The sequence below is a fragment of the Balaenoptera physalus genome, assembly GCF_965194825.1.
Source record: "Balaenoptera physalus genome assembly, chromosome: 10".
NCBI lineage: Eukaryota > Metazoa > Chordata > Mammalia > Artiodactyla > Balaenopteridae > Balaenoptera > Balaenoptera physalus.
The window spans coordinates 48,061,958-48,080,499 of NC_138889.1; the positions used below are offsets into that span (position 1 = coordinate 48,061,958).

The following is an 18,542-nucleotide window of genomic DNA, read 5'->3' on the forward strand; positions in this document are numbered from 1 at the left end:
CTTTACTTAGATAGCTTCTATGGGTCCTGTGTCCCTTATCCGTCTCACCTCCTTCAGGAAGTCTCTTTTGGGTCCCTGTGACTGAGGGAGATACTGTTTATCTGCTCTCATAATATATACCATGCTTACTTCAGATTAGAAGTCCTCTACTACTGCATTGGAATGCTTTTTCCTTCCAGCTGTAGCCCTAGTACTTGATACTAGTGGGTGCTTAATGAGTATTTGTTCAATAAAAATTTTCAGTCAACTATTTCATCATTGCTCTAAAAATTTCTTTAATAAACAAAAGAAACTTTTTGTTTATGAACAAAATAAAAGTTTTTTCAGGCTTGAAAGACTTTGTAATTTTATGAACATTTACATGTGAAGAATGCATACATTTTAGAATCGATAAATATGGTGATCACTTTTCTTAAGTTGGCATTCATTTTATTTTTCACCATAAAAACTGGAGAGTGACCTTAAAGACCATTCTTAAAAACTGTGCTTCTTCATTTAATAAAATCTTCATAATTCAGAGTAAAATGTCATTCATTTGGAGGTCAAATGACCAAACTGTTTTTCTTTATGATTGTTGGATAGATTAGATGAAGTAATAAAGGTAATTTTCACAGAGTTAAAACCTTGAGGGTTCATCAAACCAAATCCTTCATTTTACAGATGAGGAAGCTATGCTCTGAAAGGGGGTTCGTATTAGTTTCTCAGGCTCAGAGAGCTAGTTAATGGTAGAGCTAGAACCAGAATACAGGCTTCTCTGGTTTATTAATGATGGGATTTGAAGAATTAAAAACTTCTTTTTTATCACCAGATGTCTTGCTGTTGTCTCAAGTACTGGAGCACAAAAAAAATGAACTTAGCATTCATCCAGCTATGGGTGTTCATGCAATAAAGAAGAGAGGATGGTGGTATGGAATTGGGGTGAACCAAAGTCACCCACAGTTTGGCTTCAAATGACATGCCTAATATAATTTCCCCCAGTGCTCCCTTATGAGGCTTCCAATGTGGCCATTTGGACTCCTTGCTCTTATTCACACCCTGTGTTTGTTTCCTCTGTGCCTTTGCTCCTGCCCTTCTTGCTAGTTCACATGCCCTTCCCTTTATTTCAACATATCCAAAACCTACTTGATGTTTAAGACCCACCTGAAAGGGCAACTCCTCTACAAAGATTTCCTGAATTCTCTCCTTCCAGTGGTAACCTCTTCCTCCCTTGAATCCGACACAACTTTACTCCCTTCTGGCACATCTCCCTTCAGCAATTCATTAGAGTTATGTTGTACTTCTCCAGATATCCTTTCTGATTTTTAGCAGAGCTTGACACAATTATTTGTTATGCAATTTAATGAAAAGACTGTGGAGTTAGCAAAGAAGTAGAAAGTACTATGGAGGAGGAGAAAAAAGCAAAAGCAGGTTTTGGATGCAAAGGGAAGAGAGTTCAGGAAGAGGATAGTCAATCATTTCAAATGTCTGGGAGAAATCAGAATTACTACTTTTTGCCCCAAGTCGCTATTTTTTGTAGTCTGTGTTATCCTGATACATGATTTAACCTTTCTTCCTCATCAGCCTTACATACATCTGCTCTCTCAGGAAGAACAATGGAAAACTTAGCTTCTTGTGTACTCCTCAGCCTATTGGAGACCAAGAAATTATCTACAGTGTGAGGGATTCAAACACATTTCAATCTAATTTGTAGGGTGAAGTTGAAAACAAATTGATTTAAATTACCTGTTGGGAGGACTGTTTTCCCCCTGCAATATAACGTGTTATTAATAGCCACCATTTATTGGGTGTTAGGCATGGTGCTGTGCATTTTTATGTATCATTTTATTTACTGCTCACAAGGAACTGATCTGTAGGTACTGTTACTAACCCTATCATAAAGAGGAGAGAGCTATGCTTATACAGGCTAGAAAACAGATAAACGCTCAAAACTTTTCAAAAGTCACACAGAAGGTAAGAGATGGTGCTGGGATATGAACTGAGATTTGTCTAGTTACAAATTCTATTTTGTAACCACTCCACTCTACTATTTCCTATTGTGTAATATAACATTGCAATAGTTTTCACGTATCATGGATTAAGTTGCATTTTGAAGATGCACGTTATTTATTTTAAAGGAATATTTATTATTATTTTTAACCTTTCTACTTTGGACAGGGCTAAGAATTGGATGAGCTGAGTTCTTTGCACACATCATTGCTTAGACTATGACATTGGTTTGGCTTAATAAGAACCATACTAATATACTACCCACAGTGCCTAAGGGACACAGTCTGTAGTTTGAGAATTAAAGATAAGAATGGCTATGATGCTTGATGTTATTGGAATAAAAAAAGTCTTGTACGGTGGTAGAGGGGTGTGTGTATGTGTGTGTGTGTATGTTTTAAACTTAAAGAAAACAATCCTCCAGATTAGACTTGAGTGAGGGTCTCAAACTTCCACAGTTCACAGAACCTTTGGCGTCAAAGTAATTTTTTCAAGGTGCCTCTAAGACAATAGAAATACCTAAAAGCTCTGTTTATTAAATAGTTAGCACCAAACAATTTAATAAGTATTATAGTTTAATAACTTAATAGCCCTTTGGAAAAAATGGAAAACAGAAATTAAAAGAAAATGATTTTTATTTCACTTTTAATAACTATATTTATTATTGGCATATGCATTGCTTTGGGCCATGGAATAGTATCTCAAAACTTTGAGTCATAGTGGACACCCCCACCCTCATTTCCTGTTTCTCATTGATTTTCACATGACTCTTGCTTTTTATCCCACAAACTGCAAAAACCCCAGCTTCAAAAAGATATGATCACATCAAAGGGAATGTAGTACAATCTAATGTTAAATTGTGAACTGCCTCTAGCTAGTCGTTCCTGAGGTGTCTGATTGATCTTGAGCACCACTGTGCTTGCCTTAAAATTTAAAATTATCTTGTTGCAACCCTGTGAGTTCACTGAGGCACACCCAAAGCACGTTGGCACACATTTGGGGAATTTTACCTCTGAAGGAATCTGGAAATTCTTTAAGAGTGAAACCCTTAGAGTCCAGGGTCCCTTGTGAGTTATTTATAAAAGTATCTTTAAAGGTTACTTAGAGGTGATGGCTCAAATGGTAAGTAATTCAAAGATAGCTTTTTATTTAATACATTTGAGCTTGTAATTCAGTGGACGTAGTTTTAGGTTGTTTGCTAGGTATTTGTTTAGGTTGTAATTGGTTTAATTAAAAACATGAGATGCTGATCCTTCTATCTTGATTCTTGCCAACCTCTCTTCTGTGGCGTGGTTTCATTCCCTCCCTCCATCCAATATTGGACACTGCATTACTATATGATCTTGTTTCTTCTCTATCCAAGTGAGTTATTTCATTTAAACTGAGTAGTGTCAGACCCTAGTCAAAAATAATTCTGAAAAAAAAATCTCCTGAGGTACTGCGATACTCATTTTCACACACACACACACACACACACACACACACACACACACACACACAGAGCTTTAAATTTAAATATAAATTTAGAATTTAATGAGAATATTTCCGAAGTTTAATTTAAACATAGATCACTATAACCCAGCCACCCTTGCTATCTATAATGCTATTGCTTATGGCCCCTAAGAAACCAATTGTTACTTTTTATGCCATCCTATTCTCTTGCACACTCTAGCTAAATTCAATACACTGCATCTGGCTTTACCTTCTTGTTAAATAGAGACAAGACTTGCGTATAAGACGTGACAACCAGTAGTAAGATGAAATGAGAGCCACTGTTTCTAGGGGAACTAAAGAAATTGTGGAGAGGCGGTTCTGAACTGGGGACAGATTTTTTTCAGAGTGGATTTTAAGAATGAGCAGGGGGCTTCCCTGGTGGCGCAGTGGTTGAGAGTCCGCCTGCCAATGCAGGGGACACGGGTTCGAGCCCTGGTCTGGGAGGATCCCACATGCCGCAGAGCAACTAGGCCCGTGAGCCACAACTACTGAGCCTGCGCGTCTGGAGCCTGTGCTCCGCAACAAGAGAGGCCGCGATAGTGAGAGGCCCGCGCACCGCGATGAAGGGTGGCCCCCGCTTGCCGTAACTGGAGAAAGCCCTCGCACAGAAACGAAGACCCAACACAGCCAAAAATAAAATAAATAATTATTCTGCCTAAAAAAAAAAAAAAAGAACCCATTCACTAAGTTATAATTATAAAAAAAAAAAAGAATGAGCAGGAGTTTAGTAGGCATGGAAAGTAAACGAGTTGCATTAGAGATCTTGCTTTATTCAGTCCACTCCTCTCCCTGCTGGGGCTCCCTCTCACAAATAAGAAATCAATATTAATTGCTACTTTATTATGTTAAGAGTACTTGTATTACCAGTTCCATTTTATTTCACAAGACCACTGTGAGCACCGACAAAGAGGCTCTCAGAGTGCATGTGCTATGGAGAGATAGGGGACAGTTTTGGAGGAATTCAACAGTGGGCTCAAGGAGTCTACGGTGTAACCGGGGACAGGGTCTGCGGAGGTTTGCAGCATGTAAAAAGCAGTACGAGGCAGGGCCTGATTGAATGGGCGAGCAAGTGATACATTCAGTCAGCACTGTGTTAGTAAAGGGGAGGAAAGAATTGAGCCCGGGGCCAAGTAGTCAGAAAAAGCTACAGGAAGGTAGGGTTTGGTACAACCTTGAAGAATAGGTAGGATTTAGTTAGGCAGAGAATCAGAGGTAGGGTATGTTCCAGTGAGGATGGGAGTGCCATGGAATGAGTGTGAACGAAAGCAAGAGGCAGAACTTAGCAGAGCCTGGCAAGGCATAGTTTGGGGCAGGACCCTGACCTCAGTCAGAGGATTAGCCTTTAACTTCTAGATCGAGGTGTGCAACCTTAAAAATCCCATAGGAGCCCAGAGGGTAAAATAAATGAACTCTTCTCTCTACCTGGCCAACATTTGTTTATCTTTCGAGGTCCTCTCTGAAAAATCTGTTCTCACTTCTGGACCACGCAAGCTACTGCTCCTTGTTTCCCTAGGAAATGGGCACAAAACTTCCCCTTAATCCTGGCTCCCATTTTGTTTCTCCACAAAACGTCACATACAGCTAGATGGATGTATTAGGAATGAGGCCAAGTGTGTTAAAGAGTATTTTGATGCAAAGAAACAATCATGGGATCCTACGTAACCATCTATAAGAGACTTAGCATAAGAAAAATGGATCAATAGCAATGATTTATTTTAAAATAAAACTATATAAATTTCATTGAATTCTAAATATTTTGTTAGAATTATTTTAATAAAATGGATATAGATACATAAATTTAAATTTAGAGCAGTTTTTTTTGTGGTATCTAACAATGCCAAAGGAATAGTATCTCAGCCAACTTTTTTTCTTTAACATTGAGTGTTTGGTACTGATCAGCGCAAATGAACTTGACAACATTATTCATATAATGCAGACCCTGGATTTCTGAATATTCTGAGTTTTTAAGACATTCCAATATTTGTATTTATCTTCCAATTTATAACTGTTGGGCAATAGCTCAAATTGCTTTAAATCTTGTGTGGGTCACATAACATGTTAGCCGCCTAACCTCCAAATTTTGGCATCTGTTTTAGGCAGTAGTGGGTTTAAGTAGGCAAATGATAGGGTGAAAAGAGGGCTTTGGATGGTGAATCTGGCAGAGGTGTACAGAAATTAAAATACTAGGTAAATCTCCGGTCCTGACCCCCCCCGCCCTGGAACTTCAGACTCCTATATCCAACTGCCTATTCGACGTATCTATGTAACGGACGTCTCAAACCTAACATGTCAAAGTCCCAATCTACTTCCACAAAACCTGTGCCTCCAAAAGGTTACTCCATCTCAGCTAATGGCAACTCCATACTTTCAAAAATTCAGGTCAAAAGCTTGGGGGTCATGCTTGAATCATCTCATAATTTATAGCCCACCTGTCTTCTCTATCTCCAGATATATCTAGAAAACAACCAATCTGGACCATCTGCACCACTACCACTTTGGTCCACATCATTATCTCTTGCCTGGATTATGGTTTCCCTACTTCCGACCTTGACTAAGTCATTCCTCAATGCAGCAGCCACAGTTATCCACTTGCTTCTGTCAGTTTACGTTTCTCATCTGCTCACAATCCTTCAGCGCTTTCTTCTTTCATCCAGAACAAAAGACAGCATCAGTATAATAGCCTGAAACCGTCTACAGTCTGGATCCTATGATCTGCCCGCCTCATCACAGGCCACTCTTCCCCTTGCTCAGCCCTCTCCAGCCAACAGTCTCCTTGCTGTTCTCCACATGCTGGCCAGACACGTCTGTGCCTCTGCATCTTTGTACTTGCCGTTCCCTCTGTCTAAAGCCCTCTTCTCCTAAACATCCATATGACTCGTTCCTTTACCTCTTTTTAGTCTTTACGCAAATGATACCTTCTTAGTGAGCCATCCTTATCCATCCGGCTTAACTTGACCCTCGCCTCCAGCATACCCGTTTCTCCTTTGCCGCTTTATTTTTCTCCGTAGTACTTTTTACCAGATAATGTAGTATTATATGTATCTTACGTTTTTGTTTACTGTTGATCTCTTTTTACTAGAATGTAAACTTCATGAGGGCAACGATTTTTAATTGTTTTTTCTTAGTTGCTGATTTTTTCTAGTTGCATGTTTCTAGTGTCTGGAAATTAATTGGAGTTCAAACTTTTTTGTTAGATGAATGAAAGAAATGAGGTGAGATGAGACAAACTTAAAGTGATTTCACTGGGAGTGGAAAGAAAGTGATGATTGCTAGTGACATGGCAGAGGATGGCTCTTAAAGACTTGTTAAGCCTGCCAGTAATCATCGGGAGGGAGTAAAGTATTAGGGGTTATTTCTTCACTCAGCAAAGAGGTCTTACTGAACACTTACTGGGCACACAGGGCAGTGTTTGTCATGGGGCTGCAGAAACTTGGTCTGGCTAGGGAGAGAGGTTGGCAGTTTTGTAGGGGGAGATTACACAAGGTTAATTCTAGAATAGAAGCCTAGATGACTTGGAAAAATGATGATCGATTGACACTTTTCTGTCGCTGGTTTGGCGGAGCAAAGAAGTGAGGAGAGAAGATGAAAAAGTTTCAGAACCACTGCCAGAGGGTCAGATGGGCTCTTAAAAAATGGAGAAAACTTTTCTTACCATGTTGTCGGCCTGACTCTGATCCTAGTCTGTGGGTGTTCCTGAGCCTTCAAAACCAGCTTATGCCACTATAAGTTCAGTGGCCGTTTGATCATCATAGCAATTGGACAGTTTTTTTTCCTTCAGATCCTTGTTCAAAACTCATATTTACTTTTGGTTTTATTTTCCTGCTTTTCAGACCATTACTGTCTAGAAATAAAGAACATGCCTTGGTGGTACTTTTAGCTCTACTGATTGTGCCATGACCCCAAAAATATATGTTTAGAATAGAGTAAACTGATTCCAAGAGATTATTTCTTAAGAGGATGAGAATGATTACAAAAACATAACATTCCAGTCTGAAACTCGTTGCAGCAGATATGCACATAACCCTGTTAGAATAATGTTAATTTTCTCCATCAGTGAACATCTATTGATTATTTGCTGAAAACAAGAGCAGAATATAAAGTGCATCAGTATGTGGCATTGGCTCATGAATAAAAGACAACACTGTATTTTAGAGGAAAGAGGAATCTTAATTTCAGTTTATTTCTACTATAGTGTCGTGAGCTACACCATATCCAAAAAGTGGAGAAATAGGCCACGGATTTACAACCTTAAAATGTGACCAACCTGTTTTCCAGGTTTTTCCAATGCCAAGTTGGAGAGAGAAGCATGAAGACACAGCATGATAAGAGTGAATGGAATAGGATAAAGAAAATGCTATGGGGTCGTGAAAAAGGGAGCCATGGTTCCAGCTGGCAGGATGTGTGAGATTTCAGGGCACAATGATAGGCTGCATAGGATTTGATTGAAGGTGAGAGGGGAGATGGGGAGGCAATTCAGGCTTTGGGAACAGAGCTGCAAAAAGGCAAGAAAAGCCAGGGAGTAATGCAGGATGTGTTTCAGGAAGGACAAGTAGTCCGGTGTGGCTTGCCTGTGGAGCACTCTGAAGGAAGGGACAGGAGAGGAGTTTGGAAGGGTGGTTGGAGCCAAAGGCTCCAAATGTGTAGTTTTCATAAAAGTGTAATGTAAGAGTCATTGGAGGGCTAAAAGGGCAGAGCATCATGGTAATATTTATATTTTGAAAGTGGATTCTGATAGAAATAGAAGTTTTAAGACTTCACCTAGGGAGGGCTTTAAAAAACAGTTTCCTGGGTCCCACACAAAACCAGTACAATAAGAATCTCTGAGGAGGATGCCCTGGGAATGGGTGGTCTGTAAATAGCTCAGATGATTTCTTTTTTTTTTTTTTTTTTTTTGGGGAGGGGGTTTTTTTTTTTGATTCAAACAGAAAGTCACAAAAATTATAATCATCCTCATCAGTTCACTCAGTCCCATATAATTAATTTTTTTTTTTCAGCTCAGATGATTTCTTTTCCCCCCCAGCTCTACTGAGATATAATTGACATATAACTTTGTGTAAGTTTAAGGTGTACAACATGATGACTTGATATATGTCTATATTGTGAAATCATTACCACAGTGAGGTTAGTTAACATCTTTATCACCTCACCTAATTAGCTTATTGTATATGTGTCTGGTGAGAACATATAAGACGTAGTCTTTCAGCAACTTTCTATTATGTAATACAGTATTGTTGACTATAGTCACCATACTGTACATCAGATCCCCAGAATGTATTCATCTTACAGCTAGAAGTTTATACCCTTTGACCAACATCTCCCCATTTCTCCCATCCCCTAGCCTCTGGCAACCACTGTTCTACTCTCTGTTTTAACGAATTTTGACTGTTTATGGCTTTTTTAGATTCCTCACATAAGTGAGATTGTACAGTATTTTTCTTCCTCTGACTTATTTCCTTAACATAATGCTCTCATAGCATTTGCGCATGTTGTTGCAAAAGGCAGGATTTCCTTCTTTTTTTATGACTGAATAACATTCTGTTGTACGTGTATATGGTTGGTCTTCCGTATCTGCAGATTCCACATCTGCAGATACAGAGGGTGGGTGTACTAGGTCATTTTATCAGGGACTTGAGCACCCTAGGATTTTCGTATCTTTAGTGGGTCCTGGAACCAATCCCCTGTGGATACTGAGAGACGACCGCAGCACATTTTCTTTACCCATTCATCTGTCGATGGACATTTAGGTTGTTTCTATGTCTTGGCTATTGTCACTAATGCTGCAAAGAACATAGGTGTGCAGATAGCTCTTCAAGGCAGTGATTTCATTTCCTTTATAGATACCCAGCAGGTGATTTCTTATGCTGCCTGAATGGCAACTGTCTAAAAACCTGTGTTACATTTACATTTATTTTAAGGGAGAGAGGGAGTGACAAAAATTGAGATGCTGAGAGCCCCAATTAGGAGCTTTCAGCGGTCCAGATGAGGAGCAATGAGGGCCTGAAGTGCATCAGTGGCAGTGCTGATGGAGAGGAGGGGGCAAAGTCAAGAGCCCCTTTTGAAATGGAAGTGTCGATAGGATGTTGGAGACCCTTTGGATATGGGGATGAGGAAGGCGTTGGAAGATGACTTGAAGGTACCACTCTGGGTGGCAGTGTAGATGGTGATGCTGTGAACCAGCGTGGGGGACACAGGAGGGATGCGAGGTAGAGAGCTGGATGCCTGCATACTGGGGAGGTTGATCAAGCGGGGTTGTCAGAGGTAGTAGTGAATTTAGTTTACATACCCATTCCAGTTCTTTATTTTGACCAATGAGGAAACAGAGGCTCAGAATGGTGAAGCGGCTAATCTGAGGTCACAGAGCTAGTTGGTTAATAGAAAACCCTCTTGTTGTTTTTATGCCGTCTAGAAGGTACACTGCTTGGTTGTGCCCGCTGAGAGCATCTGGATAGTACTAATTACCAAGTGAAAAATATTAAATACACACTATGGCTATGTTGCTGGTCTATGTTTTTAGCTGAGTTCATGACACCAAATGGGCCACTTCATGCAGTTGGAACAGAGGACCAGATGTTGATTTAATGGTGGTATCATAGGGGTAGAAGGCATGAAAACAGAAAGGGGCTGTAGGGATCGGCCAGAATAACTTCATTTTACAGATGAGAAAACTGAGTCTCAGGGAGAGAAATATAGTTGTCTAAGACTACACTGGTAACGAGGGATTAAAATGAAGATGCCCTGTCTTCTGACCCATCAATTTAGTGCCTTCTGTGGGAGGTTATCCAAATTATTACCACAAGCTTTGTACTAACGTTTGTGAGGCAGTTGATTGCTCTGTCGTTTAATATCCCTTAAGGCTGAGAACTGAATCACGAGCCGCATCTACATGGCTATGGAGTGTGTGCTTAGAGACTACAAGAAATGGGGACCTACATAGTGACCTGTATCATTTTTGGTCCATGCATCCAGTATAACACTTCTTAGTTTCGAAGTTCCTCAAGGACAAAAATTCTGTATCTGCAGCACAAAACACAGAACCTGGATCGTATTATTCAGTAAATGTGTGTCGAATCAGTGATTTAACTCCAATGGCATTTTTTTGAACTACAGTCTTTTTTTTTTTAAAGTAAATCACCTATGATAGTTTCATCAGGTCTGTACTTTGTCCATATGTAGGCACTCACGAAGAGTCACATGGTTCTCATTCTTTTCTTAAGAAACAGCAGACAGGACTGTCAGCTGACAAAGGCAGGATAAAATGAGTGCTGGAAAGGCCCTGGGCTGAATGTGACCTCTTGCTGGAATGCCAAAAATACAAACTTTCCAAGTCTCCTGGCCCAGTGACCTCAATATACAAAGGTCTTTTCTTTCTAGAAACAAACTTTTTTCTTCCTGTTTCTGATCTGACACACATACCCTCACAAACTCAAACACACACACACAATCCCTGTGAAGGTGTAAGCCTATAGTGTGCTTTTTTGCATAGTCTTAAAAATGACCTTTTGCCGTATATTTGAAATGTAAAATCTTTCTTCTTGAGGGCTGCCTTACTCTACTATGAAAACCCCTGGACACGCAGATTATTGAATAACCCATGACTTTGCCCTTCATCTGATTAGTTCCCTGAAAGGGATCATAAGACATCCTTAAAAAGCCTAGAGGCCTTCAGAATTCTGAATGATAACAGAGGGCCTTTTTCCCCTATCTTCCTGAAATGTCATGGCCACCCTGATCAGTATCAAAGGAAATCACTGTATGCATAAGGAACTAAAAAAAAAACAAAAAAAGGAGAAGAATGAAATTAAGAACTCATTGGAAAAAATGAAAGTTCATCTGTGGGTTTTGTGTCATATGAGGAGTATTATACCACTTTCTTTCATTGACTAGATGACTGTGGGAAATTTTTTTAAATGCTGGTATAACCCATGTAAGAAATATTTTCTGATGGACATGAGCTGGCCCAGACAAAGTGTTCTTCTTTCCAGTGATACATGCTTGAGCACACAGGCTCACACACTAGGATAGGAAGCCTTGACCTTCATGCATTTTCAATAAGTGCTTATGGATCAGTTCCTCTTACAATCCGCAATGCTAATGCCAGTGTGAACATGACCTACAAAAGAATTCGATAACTTGAATTAAAACTCACCGTCACAAAACCTTGAACACAAACTTAAGTGTAAAGTGTTCTTAAAGGTTTGTTGACCTATATGTTCTTAGATACATGCCAGTTTCAGCATTTTATTTTTTTAAGATAAGTTGGCTTATTCAATACACACTTAACTTTGTTTTAATTTTTGAAACTTCATAAGACTCTGAACACAAAGAAATTCCCAAATCAGAATTAAAAAACTTTGGTCATACACTTCGGGAGTTTTGGGTTCAGAAAATATAAACCCAGTCTTCAACAGCTCCTGTCTTCAGCAACTACTAGTGGATAGACTTACAAGCAATAGGATTTTGTTCATTTTGGTTGATCAGCTCAAATTCCTGTAATTTTCTTTCATAAACTCTGGTCTAGAACTCTGATTTCACTACCTTTGTCATATTGCCTTTCATAATTTTTAACATGCTGAAGAAAGGGAGGGAAAATTCAAGTACCAACGAGTTGTAAGGGACTGTGCTGGATGTTTCACATGTGTTAATTCAGTTCATCCACATAACAACCCTGTGAGGTGCATATTATTACCGCCATTTTGCAGATGAGGAAAGCTAAACTTAGTGTGTTTAAGAAATTTGCCAATATTCATTTAGAAAATTAAGAATCAGAGCAAAACTGATTCTAGCTGATTGGTCTAAGACTAATCCATTTATTTATTTCTTTGTTTGTTTATTTCTATGTCAGAGTGCTTTCCTTATCCCATAGACTGTAGACTAGTTAAGGTTATGGGCCCTCAAGTTCACTGTCGTAATCCTAGCATGTAGCTCAGAGACTGGCATTGATGCGTAAGTATGTGTTATCTGTTCAGTTGAGTTGAATGGGACACTCCTGGTATATAAACCTGGGGGAGAGATAGTATAAGACTATGGCTCAGTGGTTGAGAGTATTCAACGTTGGTAAATGACTATGGGCTCTGGATTCAAAAAGCTCAGATTTGAATTGTAACTTCTTAAGCTTACCATCTGTATAATTTGAACAAGTTACTTAGCCATACTGGTCTCAATTTTGTCACTTTAAAATGGGGCTAATAATTGTACCTTAATGATTATTTATGGGAATCACATCATTGATGGTTAGTGAACATACAATAAATGCTAGCTATTACTGTTATCCTTGATTGACGTTGACTGTGGATGCCTTTGTAACATTCTAATCTATCGTCCCACTAAAATGTAAGCTCCATGATGGTAAGGATTTTCATGTTTTAATCATTGTATCCCAAGTATTTAGAACAATGTTGTCCAATAGAACATTCTGTGATAATGGAAATGTTCTATCTTGGAGTGTCTAATACTGTAACCACTAACCACATATGGTTATTGAACACTTGAAATGTAGCTAGCTAGTGTGACTGAGGAACTGAATTTTAAATTTTATTTAGTTTTAATTAATTTAAACTGAAGTAACCATATGTGGCTAGTGGGATACTGTATTAGCACAGTTTTGGAATGTTACATGGTACACAGACATTTCAATAAATACTTATTAAATGAATGAATCCCCTCGGGACTCAAAGATCAAAAACAGAGCTGCCTGACTGCATATTTAGTGCATTCTTTAAAGATAAGCAATGAAGCACTTTACTGAGTGGTCTGCTCATATGAGGTCCTATTAGGTTCCCATATATGATTCAGTTTACAACTGTAATGTGTTTTTGATTTCTATTTCTTTTTGGTGATAGGTCAAGAAAGATTTGGAAACATGACGAGGGTCTATTACCGAGAAGCTATGGGTGCATTTATTGTCTTCGATGTCACCAGGCCAGCTACATTTGAAGCAGTGACAAAGTGGAAAAATGATTTGGACTCAAAGTTAAGTCTCCCTAATGGCAAACCAGTGTCAGTGGTTTTGTTGGCCAACAAATGTGACCAGGGGAAAGATGTGCTCATGAACAATGGCCTCAAGATGGACCAATTCTGCAAGGAGCATGGTTTCGTAGGATGGTTTGAAACATCAGCAAAGGTAATGTGACCTTAAAGGATAAACTTATTGTAGGCAAGATTCACAAAGAAAATGGCATATAATCATCGTCATTATCATGTTAACAGTATGTGTTTGTTTAGTGATTTATAGTTCCCAAACTGCTTTAAGCTCTTTCTCATTTCAAGGGGATGAGTGGAACTATTATCCACAATTTAAGATGACTGTGGCTAAGGCAGCAAAGCAACTTATGCATGAGCACATTGATAATGTTTAATAACCGTGTTCATTTATTGAGGGCTTATTTTGTGTCAGGCATGCTTTTTGTGCATTTTCTCATTTAGTCCTCACAGCAACCCTGTTAGGTGAGTGTGGTTTTAGAGTCAATGAAAGAAATGGGCCTCACATTCAGTGTCACTGCTTCATTCAAGTACGAATTAGTTTACCCCAGCAACACTTATTATGTTCTTCTGTATGCTGGGGATTGTGCTTGGCCCTAGAAATGAAAAGATGGCAAGAACACAGAACTAGCACACTGGGAATACTGGAAGAGTGGGGTGAGAGAGTAAATGGCAAATACCAATGTGAAGAACATGGTGTGGCTTGGTACTGCTCACTCTCCTGGGTGGTAGAGGAGTAGCAGGAAGTGGGGGCAGAGTCAGGGCTGGAAGATGCAGAATCCAGTGCGGCATGGTGAGGGGTTTTACTCTTCCCATTAGGCCCCATGCTGTTATCTGACGTGTCGGGGGCACAATTTTTGCTCTACTCCCTTTTGTCTCTGTTTATATTTTTGTATCTCAGTATCAGAGAGAAAAATAGTATCATCATAAATTTTGAAAAATTTTTTAAAAAGCATGAATTAAAAGTAAATGGTTTACTACATCTTTCTGAGATTTTCTGTGCGCATATAAATATATATGCACATTTTACATTATTAAGATTGCATTCTGCATAGCTTTATATCACGATTTTTCCATTTTTATTTATTTGTGGAACACACATTAAATACGTGTGGAGCGCAGGCACTGCGCTAGTTGTTTGGGATTCAGCTGTGAATAAGATAGGCATCGTCTCTGCACTTACGGAAATTCACACTTAGGCCTTGTTGTGAACATTTGTGCGCATCACTGGAGAATGGTTGGAAAATATAGCTTGAATGGACATCATTCAGATAGGCTGGGGAGGAGCCTCTGACTGGTTTTACAGAGGGTAGAATGCTCAGATTTGCCCTGGGGACTATGGAAAGGTAGATTGGAGGCAAGTAAGCCTGGAGACAGAGCCACATGGTAGTTATTGAATTCTTACGGGAAAATGACAAAGCCTTGAATTAAGGTAATGGCTTTAGAGGTTACAAAGAAAAACCTGACATGAGAATATCACTAAAGTGTAAACACCAGCAGGAGTAAGCAGCCACTTGGGGTGGGAGGTGATGGAGAAGGAGGAAAAGGTGGTGGTGCTTCTTTATTTTGTCATAGTTGGGATGTTCCTTTGTTTCAGCTGTTTCATGGAGAGTCTCAGTGCCTGCCTTCCCTCAGGGCTATCTCTAAATTGGCCTTATGTTTAGAAATGTTTACTTCTCAGTTCCTTGTTTTCCTTCTTGAGGCCCCAGTGTGCTTGTATGTTTTTCCCCTTCTTTCCTTTTAAAATCCTTTGTTTCCCCTGTTTTTTTAGGATTTTTTTCCCTTTGATTCAGGACACAGTATCTGTCATTTTCTACTTCTTGGCTCTCGTTGAACCTTTTTGGTTTGTTTGAAGAATTTATTGTTGTAAAGAGAGATTGGTCAAGCAACATTCGCAGATATGATTAAATTATAGAACTTTAAGAAATATTACATTTTTAATAGACTGATTCTTGGATGTTAGTCCGGCTTTTTAAAAAATTCCGTAATCTGGGTGAATTCATCCATTCACCTATTCCTTAGCCCCATAATTTGAAGCCTCCAGGCACAGGGGTAAAAGAGTAGAATTTTGGAGAACTCCTTTTCTTAATTGGTTATCTTACATCTGGAGGGCAGTCTATATTGAATGACTCATTTATTTTTTATTTTTTAATTTTTCTTGGAGTATAGTTGATTTACAATGTTGTATTAGTTTCTGCTGTACCGCAAAGTGAATCAGTTATACATATACATATATCCATTCTTTGTTAGATTCTATTCCCATATAGGTCATTACTGAGTACTGAGTAGAATTCTCTGTGCTATATAGTAGGTTCTTATTAGTTATCTATTTTATATATAGTATATAAATAGTATATATAGTGTGTATATGTCAATCCCAATCTCCCAATTTATCCCCTTCCTTCCCCCTTGGTAGCCATAAGTTTGTTTTCTACATCTGTGATTCTATTTCTGCTTTGTAAATAGGTTCATTTGTACAATTTTTTTTAGATTCCACATATAACCAGTATTGTATGACATTTGTCTTTCTCTGTCTGACTTACTTCACTCGGTATGACAATCTCTAGGTCCATCCATTGAATGACTCATATTTATATGAGGAGGGGAGTCTTCCATCATTCATTCATTCAACAAATGTTATGGAACACCTGTGATGTACCAGGCACTGGGAATAGAGAAACTTACAAAACAGACAGAATCCTGACTTCATGTATAGCAGTAACAACAAAACATAAGTAAAATCTGGGGTGGGGGCGGGGGGCGGTGAGTGGCGGATGGATAGCCAGCAAGTGCTAACAGGAAAATAAAAGGAAGGAAGACACCTATATATTTGTGGGGAGGGTTGAAATTGCTTGTGGGACAAAGGACGTTCTGGACATTTTCTTTCACCTCACTCTGACATTCCTTGCACAACAATTACAGTGTCAAACTCTGCTTAAGGGCGTGATGTTCATTAACTTAAGGCCTGGCTGACCCGCCGTGTACTTAGATACTGGATTTCTAATCCTCTAAATCCCTGCAAGTGTAAACTTTGAAGAGAAGCTTTGTATGGAGAGAGGGTGGAGGGAATTTCACAAGGCTAAAGTGCACTGAACTGCTAATATGACCAAGAGGGTACAAGGCCTCATTGTGAAAGGTAGAACCCACATTTCTCTTTCCTCCAAACATACTGCTATTGAAATTGTCCTTCTGAATGTCTTAATAATGAAAATGGCTTCCCGGTGCCAAGTTAGTATTCAAAGTTGACACCTAGACACGCAGGAACAATACTGCAGCATTGACAAGCTGGAGTGTCAAACGGTTCAAAAAGTCTTTTTTGAAAAAAGATCTCTGATAAAGCTCTACTTACTTTCTGAGGATAGTATTTCAGCATGTACAAAACAGAGGCCCAGATCAAACTCTGCCTGAAGCTAAGATGGCAGCATTTGGAGACAGCTACCAATTCATTTGTTGATTACCTTTGGGATCTGGGAACATTTCCCATAAAGATCTTTCTCTTAGAAAGTGAATCTCCTAACAACGAAAGTCCTCTTGAGTGACGTCATAGTCAGGCTGGTGATAAACATCTGATTTCCTTTTTTTTACGTTTCCAAAACTTCTAATGAGCCAAAGTCCAAAACGTCTGGCTTTGTCCTCATGGCCACATCCTGGAGAAATCCTGTGGGTATATCAGCTCGGCCATACCTGAAGCTGAAACTAGCAGGGTGTTGAAGGAGTTTGTCACTGAGACCAGCCTCCTTCTTGCTGCTGACCCCACTGCCAAGGGAAATTTACCCTCTTGTGCTTCGATCTTCTAAAGAAACTTTCCCCAAGAATTTTCATGCCTTGTGCTGTTGCTGGAATAATCATGGTAGCCTCTGGCTGTGAACTAAGAAAGAAAAAATAAAAAATAAATGTATGCTAGCATCTCTGGTTTTTCACATCATCTCTTCAAATATTAAAAACCAAAGGAAAGAAAGAAAAAGAGTCTCTCTTAAGTCAGATTTTCTTTAGTTTTCAACCTTTGCCTTCTTTCCTTTTCTTAGCCGTGTTTAGTTGAATTCTGCCTGGGGATTCACTAGGGCCAGGAAATATATATCTGGGGTGATCATATGTCCCATTTTATCGAACATTCCTTGTTTATGCCTGTGGTCCTAGCATAATTATTAATAACCCCCCCCATTTCTGGTCTGTAATTTAATTTACATGGTCAGCCTATAGAGCTCTGATACGTCTATCTCACTGTTCACATCATATTTAACTCTAATGATGGCTCTTTTATGCATTCCTGTGCCCAAGCTCAGTCTTTATAATATGTTTTGGCAGATTTGTCTATTTAGAATGAGGGCCCTGGTCTGCTCTTGTTGGTGCATTCCCAAGGTTGAGAATCCTGTCTTTCGGGTCCATCTCAATGGCTGATGGGACCCCGTAGACCTTCTGGCCCATTTACCTGGTGCTCTCTTGGTGCCCGTCGCCTGAATCTCCACCAGCTACTTCCTCTGGATTCACTCTATGGCCACATCCAACTACCTTTTAGAGTTGTTGTGAGATTAAGTGACAGAATGTACGTGGGGTCCCTGATGTGTTACGTCTGATCCCACCACGCACACGTACCACATTATCTCTGTCACCTGTCCCCACAGCCCATCTGACGGTCTGGGTGTCCCCATCTGTACCTGGCTCTGGTGCACACAATGCCTGCACTCAGAGGAAGGGTCTGTTCCTATATCTCAGCCCTTCCCAGGCTGCTCCGTCCTGTTCTTATGCTGTGGTGGTTCCCATGTGGTTGTGTTCAGAAACAGGACACCAGGAAAATGCCAGTGTAGATGGGAAGTAATGGGGCAAGTAGGATCTACCCAAGCGGTGATGAGAACAACAGTCACAGAGAGAACTGCAGTGCCCTCTAGTCATGTAGCCTCCACCTCATGCCCTACTCCAGGCAGATTTCCTTGTCTGTTTCTACCCTATTTATAGTGACTTTTAGGCCCACCCTCTATCTCAGAATGTTGTAAGATCAATGGGTGCCCTAGAAGACACTTTCTAACATTAAACTCTATTGAAGTTTCGTCTCTTCCCTGGAGCTAAAAAGAAAGATGTTGATGTGTGTC

General features: G+C 39.6%; 1 protein-coding gene across 2 annotated transcripts in view; it reads left to right on the plus strand.

Moving 5' to 3' along the window:
- The window catches only part of RAB38 (RAB38, member RAS oncogene family), a 62,898-nt gene that overhangs the window by 9,868 nt on the left and 34,488 nt on the right, over positions 1–18,542 (plus strand). For both annotated transcript variants that reach the window (XM_082410282.1, XM_082410283.1), the window contains exon 2: positions 13,317–13,597. In XM_082410282.1, the coding sequence (XP_082266408.1) occupies positions 13,317–13,597 (281 nt within the window). The remainder of the gene's footprint in view (positions 1–13,316; positions 13,598–18,542) is intronic.